Source organism: Lygodium microphyllum, chromosome 12 (genome assembly GCF_053477565.2).
Source record: "Lygodium microphyllum isolate KBCC chromosome 12, Lygodium_microphyllum_v1.1.10, whole genome shotgun sequence".
NCBI classification, from domain to species: Eukaryota; Viridiplantae; Streptophyta; class Polypodiopsida; order Schizaeales; family Lygodiaceae; genus Lygodium; species Lygodium microphyllum.
In genome coordinates this window covers 95,400,153-95,410,781 of record NC_141146.1, presented here as the reverse complement: position 1 = coordinate 95,410,781, position 10,629 = coordinate 95,400,153, and the positions used below count along the sequence as shown (strand labels likewise).

The window sequence follows — 10,629 nt, the reverse complement described above, 5'->3', positions numbered from 1 at the left end:
GTATTAAATTGTGCAAATGAAACACCAATAGAAATGTCATATCATTAGCTGGAATATCAAGAGCTCATCAGCTGCAACATCAACCAAAGATCATCAGTTGGAAACATAATATCAAGACAAAACATTTGCTAGAAAACAGATCACCAACTAGAATATCATTAGCCCATTAGCTGAAACATAAAATAAGACCCTCAAACGTGACAAACAGTGACTTTGGAAGTACTGATAATAGTGACAGGCCTATATAGACCACGCCACCTCATACCTCCTCCTCTTCATCTAATTCAATAATCATACACACTGATTTATTAGAACTCTTCTCCAATTTACTTCCAATAAGCTTTTTCTCATCTTCCAAAGCATCACTTGTTGCATTTCCATCCTTTTTCAAGCTGGCAAACTGCTTGTTATCTTCCAGAGCACTGCTTGTTCCATTCCCATCCTGTTTCAAGCTGTTAAACTGCTTGCTACCATCCTTTAAGGTACCAATTGATCCATGTCCATCCATGTGGTCTGTCTTTTGAGATTTGGGCCCTTTTTGCTTCTCCTCTAATGATGCCTTTCTCTTTCTTGCCATGGCTGAGCCAAACTGCTTGATATCTTCTAAAGCACTGCTTGTTCCATTCCCATCTTGTTCCAAGCTAGCAAACTACTTGTTATGTCATGGCCTGCATCTTTGTTGCCAAGTCCCTCCCCTCAGCATCCCTATGTTCCAATGGTTGCCCATCAGGAATTTTGTTCAGTAAAACCAGGGAGTCTGGAGCTTCCTGCAGGTGTACTTGTGTGTGGGCGTGTGGACACAGGTTGTGATACTGTCCTGACAAAGGAGGCTCTCCAATTTGTAGCCTCTTTAGAGAGGGCATTCAGGCCACGTGTAAAATATATCCTCTCATGCAGAAAAGAGCAGCAGGCCAAGTATGATGCAGGAGAAGTCCCTTCATTCGATCCAGCAACCAGGCTCGTTCGTGATAGTGACTGGGTGTGTGCCAAGACACCAACTGTCATTGCAAATCGGAGAGTGGAAATTACAGGTCCTGTGGAGCGGAAGATAGTTATAAATGCATTGAGTTCTGGAGCCAAAGTCTTCATGGCGGACTTTGAGGACTCTTTAGCTCCTTCATGGGGTAATACAATGAGGGGTCATATTAATCTTAGAGATGCAGTGAATGGAACCATTCAGTTTGAAGACAAGGCACGGAATAAGCTCTATAAACTAAATGATTCAACAGTAGTGCTTTTTGTGCGGCCAAGGGGTTGGCATCTTCCAGAAGCTCATATTGAGATAGATGGAGAGCCTGCAACGGGTTTTTTTTTTGGTTGACTTTGGCCTCTATTTCTTTCATAACCATGCAGCATTTAGGTCCAAGCACAATGGTAACGGCCCCTTCTTTTATTTTCCCAAGATGCAACACTCAAGGGAAGCAGCAGTTTGGAACTCGGTATTTGAAAGAGCACAAGATCTGCTAGGTGTTCCTCGAGGCAGCATAAGAGCCACCGTGCTGATTGAGACTCTTCCAGCAGTTTTTCAAATGAATGAGATTTTGTATGCATTGAAGCAACATTCCGCAGGGCTCACCTGCGGGCGTTAGGATTAGGTTCGCTGTTGTCAAGAAGATAGGGTTAGCACCTGTTATGGAGTCGTCTTGTCTCGATGAAATCACAGGGACAGACTATATATAGCTAACACTTGGGAACATAGCAGAAAGCCACACAACCAAAGACATGCAAATGAGCATATGAGGGAGGGTTTTTGGACTATTGAGAGTGGAATTTAAACACCAGGAAAATGCTCAAAGGAAGCGACGCGAATCCAACAATTTGAAGCAGCCATGGAAGATGGAAATTCAAATTACTTTGAAAGCTGGAATTTGTAGTGGTTGCAGAATTTTCATAACTCTTTAAGGTTCTAGATTGAAGCAAAACAAGTTTCAAGCAGTTTGAGACTTCAAGATAAACATGCAGAAAATTTCAGAATTGGAATCAGGCACTTGACGTGGAAGAAGCCCAAGATCAAGTACTCGTGGTGTAAAGGGACTTGGGAGAATTAAAGGGGCATGACCCTTTTAGCCCTTGGGGCCCAGTTTTTTTCAATTGGGAGGGGGGTCATTTTTTGACATGGTAGCATGAGAAAAGCCACCCTCTTTCCTACACAACAATTCTACTTGGTGGGACTATGGAGCTCAAAAGCACCCCAGTGACCCAATTTAAAGATGCTGGCCTGCTCCATAATTTCTTCGCTCTATTTCTCCCATCTCCATGTGGGGAATGGTGAATTGATTAGAGAGAATATAAATTAGTATTTCTCTCTCCTCTGTCTCTCTCTCTCTCTCCTCTTAAGGTGTATTCATGTGGATGATTCTTGAAAGAGATTGAAATAAATATCAGTTTTCTAGCTTACACCGGATAGTGATGGGATCATGTTGATGTAGAGGAATGATGGCTAGCATGATTTGAGGATTAATGATGGGTTGGGCTATCTAAAAATGCAAATATTGATTTTCAAAATCGAAGAAAAGACAGTATGTTCCTTTTAATGGAAATTTGAATCCTTTTGTACAAGTCTTAATGCAAATCTCATTTATCTGTATTAAAAATTTATTTGATGCTTGGTTGCAATATGATTGAGAGCTGTGTGTCATAAAATTCTGAATCTTTGCTCGTAATCATGAGTTATTAATGTTCAAAAATCCAAAAATCATATTTTAAATGGTGTTTTCATCATTTTGGGCAATCAAATTGTGTTCATATGAGGTAAAATTAGATTTCAAGATGGATTAAAGTGTGGCTTAATTTTTTGACTCAAAAAATAAGAGAAATATATCAATTTATTTAAAATAAATCATGAAAAAAACAAAAAAAATATAGAAAAAATAGATATGATGCACCAAAAATTTACAGAAAATTATAAATGTGTTTGTGAATGTATGATGGGGCTAGGGCATGAGGTTTAGCCTCAACCTACAACAACATGGTAATCCCTTCTAATGATACTTGATATCCTCTCATTTTATTTTATTCACTTTATGAGAGCCCTTATTCCAAGATAACAACATGGCAAGCCAAGCATTTATACTGAACATTTTGGACTCTCATTTTTCATCTACACTTTTGTTAAATATGGTGCAAGATTTTATCAAATAAGAAAGATGCCTTATGAAAGCCATGAAAAAAAGGGAACATAGCTAATGTGTAAAGAAGGAAACTCAGAGATAAAAGTTCAATGAACTTAAAATGAACATAACAAGACTAATGAAAATATAGTGCACGCCAAGAAGAATATTCAAATGTGTTATGTTTTTATCTCAGCATTTGTCAATTGCTTTACAACTACCAACAAATGTCAAATTTCAAAGATTTTGACTAAAACGGAGGAAAATTCCAAAAATGATCTCTACTATCTCCAAAATAAAGGAGACAAGAAAACCATATACTTGCACATGTGGCAAACGATCATTGGCCATTTTCTTAATCCAATGATCAACAAAAGTGCCACTTTTTACACGTTTTGGTCCTCATGGCTTCATGTTTACAAACCCATGGAAACTATCATTCACAAAAATGCTAACTTCACCATTGCAAAGAAGCAATAATATGCATGTCTTATAGCACGTGATAACAATAGTTCAATCACATGTTAATTAGATTAATCCCATGTCTACCACACTATTTACAATCATTTATCACTTGTGAACAACCCTAAATAATGAATAGTAGTATGGATCTAATTTTTTCAAGAAAAAGACAAGGTTTAAATCACTAAGGAAATTTTATACAAACTATAAACTCTAAAGAGAGTGGAAGTGAAGCAAATCTTAGATATGTTGAGTTGAGGGGTCCCTCCACTGCCTTAGGTATGAGCTCCCACATCTTGGACTAGCTTCCTCTTCCTCTTCATCTCCCACCCTTCCCCCCCATCCTCTCTCTCTCTCTCTCTCTCTCTCTCTCTCTCTCTCTCTCTCTCTCTCTCTCCCCCAAACTTTTGATTTTTGGGCCTTTTCAAAAAACATTGGTTTAGTATGTATACTTAAAAATTTACGCCATGTCTAAATAGACATGAAATCATGCATGAGAAGTTGAAGCTAAAAGGAGTCTGAATTGGCATTAAAAAGGGTGCTAGAAAGCCAAAAAAAAAAATCAATTTTAAATGGCTACTTACTCATCATTAAATAATGCACCTCTAACACATATTATGCTTTTGTGACTCTACTTTGATTTTATTATAGTGGCCTCATTGATTTTTTGCATTAAAATTCAGCCTTTCTAGTAATTAATTAGTGGAGAGCTCCTAGAGGGTTCCATTATTGCAAGTAATTTTCCTAAAAGATCAACATGAAAACATCTTGTACTGATTTGCAGTAATGCTAACTATGTGTATAGGAGGCGATTCTACCCAAGGGAGGATATGTTTAGAGGAGTTGAGAGAGTACATCCTAGGACTATATAAGAGTGTGAGTGTGTCACTTCCATAGGCTTTGCACATGTCAAGATTCCACAAAAAGAGAGAGAGAGACAGAGAGAGAGAGAGAGAATGCGCTTATGGATATCTCAAACAAAATGCATTCAAAGAGAAATATCACCAAGAGGAGAGCATTTTAACTTTAGAGCTTGTAAGGAGGGGAGAGAGAGACAAAGACACAGAGAGAGAGAGAGAGAGAGAGAGAGAGAGAGAGAGAGAGAGAGAGAGAGAGAGAGAATATAGGATGACAACTGAAGGGTTGCAAGCTATAATTGTCAACCTCCTTTTCCATTTCGTTAGATAGAGAAAGCATTATTTTTGCATGTTTAAATCACTAGATTTATTTCTAAATTAAATTTAGCTATTGAGAGTTTGTCTCTGAGTATATGTACTTTTAAATGCCTACTTTTAAGTGCCAAAAAACAATGTTCTAGAGATTACTTTTCAAGGCATTTATACATTTTTTCACCCTTAGATATGGTATTATTATTCGAAGGTTTGTGGTAATCAACATTACTATTTAAATTTTTACCATAAGTTATAAAGCTATCTTATCAATTTATGTAGCCCTTTGTTTCAAATTTTAAATAAAATTTTAACTACATAGAATTATGTGTTTCTTTTCTTATGAGGAATAAAATTACTTGATATTCTTAGACCTTGGTTTATATTCATACTCCATAGCATTTTTGTACACTTCTTTTCTTGTGGGAAATAAAATGATGAGATAGTTTCTTTTTCACTAATATATTTATGGTTGAAAACATTTCTATAATATTTTACAAACCAGATGTTCATAATTTTGGAAATTACATCCTAAACACCTCAAAAACTCTCAAAATAAGATGAAAGAAAACTAAAGATCACCAATCTTTATTGATTCGAGGGTAAAATCTTCTATACTTTGTGATATCATCATCCCTTTCATAAGATCTCTATTTTATGTACATAGTAAGCATATTCACAATCATGCCATGTTGACATCAACTTCTAATGAGATTTAACAACGTTGACATATTAAAACAAGATGAGCATATGTCAAATGTGTGGTCAAATGAGCTTTCTGGGTTGCATTTTTTTCAAGCCTTTGAAAGAATAATGTGGTTCTTTCTTGGCCAATGTGGGCTTGCATCATAGGCTTTGCTAAACTTCCCATAAAACCTGCCCAAAACTTTCCAAAAGCTTGTGGGTCCTTGAATAAAGAATATGTTTCTTCTTGAGGTAGATTTTCTTGGTCTCCCATCATCTCTAGCTTTAAAATTTGCAATTGTGGAATCTCTTTTAGTATAGTCATGAGCTCTCTCCAATGGAAATTGTATAATGGTACATTGAAAGTATCCCTCTCCTCATTACTTATTATTCCCTGTATGTTGTTGATTAAAAAATCAACAATAATTAGTTTGTTTAGGAAAAATCCATGAATAATATTATGACCTAAATTGAAATAAATCAAGGAAGCACCCATTACTTTAACATGGGAAAACAATGCTAAAATTTTGAGGTATACAAGAATAGCATTAACAACGGTGTTACGATGAGAAATAATTGAGCACTTGAAAATATGCAATATACAATTGATAAGAGTAGTTTAACTATGTAAATTGATCATGGTGACACATTGAGCAATCAAATATGGTTCCAAGCAATGATGTTGTTGGGTATAATGGAACATTATACACTATTTTAAAATTGGATGGCCTTGAATTTCATACTACAACAAGCTTCGATTGCCAACATAATAATGCACAATTATGTATGATAGAATTAGTAAATAAATTGCAAGCATAAGTGGGGGCCGACTCAGTGGCAAAGGAATGGATGGTGGTAGCAGAACCCTCTCCCCCCTTGGCATAGAGTTACTGTCTATGTATGTGTGTGTCTTTGTCCCTTGCCAATGGCAACAAAATGTGTAGGTGTTGTGAATCACGAATGGTAGTGGATGGGAAAATGGATAGACGAATAGTGGCGTGATATGTAGTGAGTGACGAATAGACAATAGTGTGTGTGATGAATGAACAATGGCAGTGATATGGAGGTGCAATAGTGGTGTAAGGGGATGCAGGGTGATGTGAGGGCATAGATGATGGCATAGACGGTAGAGTAGATGAAGATGCACAAAGAGAGAGAGGGGAGGATTGAATAATTATATAATTACTCAATGTTTTTCATAAAAGTCATAGTAATTACTCTATTTACATGATCACTCTATTTTTTCTTTAATTAACATAACGTAGAAAATGAATTTAAAATTGATATAGACATGCATAATGTCTATAGATATAAATATAAGCATGAATATACATGTATGTACATACACACAAATACATTTGTGTATGCATGTATATACTCAAATATATACATGCATATATGAATATGTATAAATATATATACATGCTTACACATGTGTGAATGTATGTTTGCATGTATACAAAAACTTTTTCTTTGATACAAGACTATATGCACATTTCCCAAATTATACCGACAATCCATCTACTTGGTTAAAAAATGGTTTTAACAACTATTGAAGACAACGCACAATCACATGAATGTTTCAAATTTTATTAGATAGCTTTTTTCCATAAAACATTATCTTAGTCAAATCTAGCACAAATTGAGTAATCATGAGCTAAATTTGCCTCGTGAAGGAAAATAGTCTAATCGACACATGTAAAAAAGTAAACAATCATAAACTAAACTTGCACAATGCATGATAACATAGTCCAATCAAGAGATGCAACCACACGCTATACATAAATTAATATTGCTTAAGTTAAGGGCGGTAGTCTAATAAGTATGCAATGCACTAATTCATTCATCTACCCCAATGGTTTATCACTAGGACAAGTATGGCCCATCATAACAATATCAATTACCCAGATAATAAAATATTTAACCCCAAGGTCACTTGAAAAACATGAACCAAAGAACTAGTAAACAATCAAGCACTATCTTTTCCTAAAATTGGAATAAGTAACCCTATATTTCTTATTAGGGCTTTAGCTCAATGTTTTTAAGTACCTCTACTGCAAGAATAGAATCTAGCTCATCTAAAATTTATAAGACCCATCTACTTGATGTATAAGGTACTCTCAACTTTTTTGCCCAATAGAAGAGTTCTTCACCTTGCAAGGACGAAAACCAAAAGAGACTCACCTAGCAAAAAGAAGCAACCAATTCACTGGCCTACTTAATTATAGATAGTTGCCAATTGGAATTTAGCCATTTCTTTTACGTGCCCATCTAGAAGCGGAAGCATCTTGGCAAGCCCACCAAGAAATGGATAAAGCCTGACGGGATTATTTGTATAGATGGCTTCAACTAATTATTATAAATATAAATATTATTAATATTAATATTATAGATCAATAACATATTCTTATAACCTATTCACAAAATCATAATCATGTTATTGCAATCCCTATATTCATGTGTGTGTGTGTGTGTACAAATTTGGGAGAAGAGAGAGTATTAAAAATTGAGAGAGAGAGAGAGAGAGAGAGAGAGGGAGAGAGAGGGAGAGAGAGAGAGAGAGAGATTTGAAGAGATCAAAATAATTGGGAGTAGAGGAGATAAAAATTTTTGAGAGAGGGGGGAGAAAGGAAAGAAAACCTAGAGAGAGAGAATTTGGAGAGAGATTAAATCATTTTAAAGAGGGATAGAGCATTTAAAGAATTTTGGGGAAGGAGAGAGGATAAGAATTTTTTGATAGATATAGAGAGAGAGAGAGAATTCAAAATAAAGATGACAGTAAAAAATATTGGGAGAAGAGAGAAAGAGAGAGAAGAAAAAGATAGAGATGATAATAAAAATTTTGGGGAGGAGAGAGAGAGAGAGAGAGAGAATGAATTTGGACGGGGACTGAGGAGAGCTAGGGGCAACTTTGCTTTCCTCAGGAGACCCTTCACTCTAGCGTCATCGAGAAACTGCTATGAAACATACTAGCGTTCGTTGTTGACGAAATAATGCTACTTTTTTTAGAAACAATGAAAGGTATTTATTATCGGATCACCTCCTCAACCATTTCATTCCATGTGGACTCGAAGTAGCCGGACCAAGTGTCGTTAAGATAGTCGCCGATCGGGAGCTCTTGAGTGCGGGTGAGGGAGAAGAGGAAGAGAATAGCGTTGGAAGTCATCTCCTCGGCTCTGCACTTGAGGAAGCGAATCAGATCCTCCTTGGATTGTCTGGCAAAAGCCTGTGCGACATGTGGTCTTTGGCCATGGATCCATATGTGACCCCCATTCCATGCAGGGGACGACTTGTCAAGCACCTCGGGGGGTACCTTGTACATGGGAATTTAGAGAACAAACGGTTCATGATAATTTCGGTAGAATCAAGCTCATTCATAACAACGTACATACAGTCTAATGACTCTGCCCTAGAACGCCATTAAATCGAAGCATGAGCGGCGATAGTATTGAAGTTGAGACTGTGCAGCTGGCAATTTACCTGAGAAAGCCAATGCAGAGAGTATGCGCAGATGATGAAGTCGAGGCTTTGTTGGGGGAAGAGACGGTCATAGAAGGAGCCTGGCACGCCAGCTGCGTACACTTTGACATGTGGACTTGCATTATTCGACTTATTGACTGCGGGTTGGAGCTGATCATGGTGCGTTAATTCGTGTCGCAGAGACTGAAAGAGGTAGTTGAAGTCGTTGGCTGGAAGGTCGGAGAAGAAGTATTGGATCTCGAGAGGACCGCCATCACCATGATCAGATCCATCAGGAGCTGCATATTCAGGAGTATTATCACGAGGGCTTGACAGGCGCTCAGCCAACGTACTGATCACGAAGTTTGCATAGGCGAGGGTGTTTTGGCCATACGAGCAGCCCAAGTCTGCGACAGACACAGGCTGTCGATGACAATGATGATGATGATGATTGTTTCTTATACGTGCCGCGTGCTGATGGGCGTCTACGTCTTCTTCTTTGTCTTCTTGGACGGTCCTGTTGCTACTACTGTTGAGCAGGAGCTCGATGAATCGATGGAGGGCATCTGCAAGGTGTGGCTTTGCGCAGGAGTGGAAGCTATGGTATTGGAGCCTGGAGTTGGCGGCATAGCTCGCGGCCGGATCTACTCCGTCTTGCATACAGGGCACTGTAGTGCCACCGCATGGTCGCTTATTATTACCAGACATATTCCTACTACTACTAGGCCTACCTCCGCAGTCACTCATCTCCGCCTCCATCATCTCCATCACCATCTTCATCTCCATACTCACTCTTGACCTACTAAGGCTTATCTATATATTTGGGGCTATCCATCACCAGCAATCTACCCTTTGGTCGCTTGCCTGCGCCTCCTTCTTGCCTTAACGACACGGAACTTCAACGGAAACATTGAAGACACGGAAAATGAATTCTTCTTGCTGACTTTACAGTGCAAATAGACAAGAACAGGTGATTTTCTTACAGGTGACTTTAAAGTTTATAGTGCAGACAAACAAGAACAGGTGATTTCCTTATAGGCTTTTTATTAGCATTGATGATTGCCCACTTGAGGGCCGAGGCACGTGCTAGCGCAGACGGTGCCAGTGGTTCTTAATATTGTTGTTTGTCCACATTACTGCAAAGGGAAGTCCCAAATTAGATTGGATAGCATATTGGACTTACCATTGTTGAACATGGCATCATTTCTACTTAACCATATGTTCCATAAATAAATACCTCTTAACTAGCTCCATGTTAGTGGGCGAATAGCATTGGAATTTGGCCTCTCCCCGAAATCAATTCTTTAATTTCCAAGAAATCAAATATAGGTGCCATTTATAGATTAGCTTAAGGAGGTTTCACCTTAGAGCTTTGGAGGTTTTTTTTCGCAACATTTTAAGCATGGGACGTGCTTTTGGAGAACATGATCATGAGCTTCCCATGTGGTTTACCAATGGGAGCTAATTTCGAGCATTTTCTCTTCTATGATACCCATGATGCCAATCATCTCATAAGTTCGTGCAAACATTTCAAAGGTGTTGTCTTACTAGGTGAAGCAGTTAATGGTTGGGAGATTAGTCTATGTAGTGAAGATTATTACCATTTGATAGATTTATCAGTGTATAGTATCAAGCTTTAAGCCTACTAACAAACATGGCTTTGTTGCATTGACTTTATGTTAGCATAGGTTCGAGAGGCCAAACCATTTTTGGTTTCACCCTTGACAGGTTGGTCCTCTTGTGTT

General features: G+C 37.8%; 1 protein-coding gene and 1 pseudogene across 1 annotated transcript; one reads left to right on the top strand and one right to left on the bottom strand.

Annotated features, from left to right (window-relative positions):
- Positions 1-715: 715 nt before the first annotated feature.
- Positions 716-1,589, top strand: LOC148028058 (malate synthase pseudogene; annotated as a pseudogene).
- A 3,727-nt stretch (positions 1,590-5,316) lies between these two features.
- Positions 5,317-9,757, bottom strand: LOC148028057 (gibberellic acid methyltransferase 1-like). Its single transcript, XM_087689752.1, has 3 exons — positions 8,906-9,757; positions 8,466-8,738; positions 5,317-5,819 (listed from the first exon to the last, which is right to left on the bottom strand). The coding sequence occupies exons 1-3, from the start codon at positions 9,668-9,670 to the stop codon at positions 5,457-5,459; spliced, it is 1,401 nt and encodes a 466-aa protein (XP_087545878.1). The 5' UTR covers positions 9,671-9,757; the 3' UTR covers positions 5,317-5,456.
- Positions 9,758-10,629: the final 872 nt, after the last annotated feature.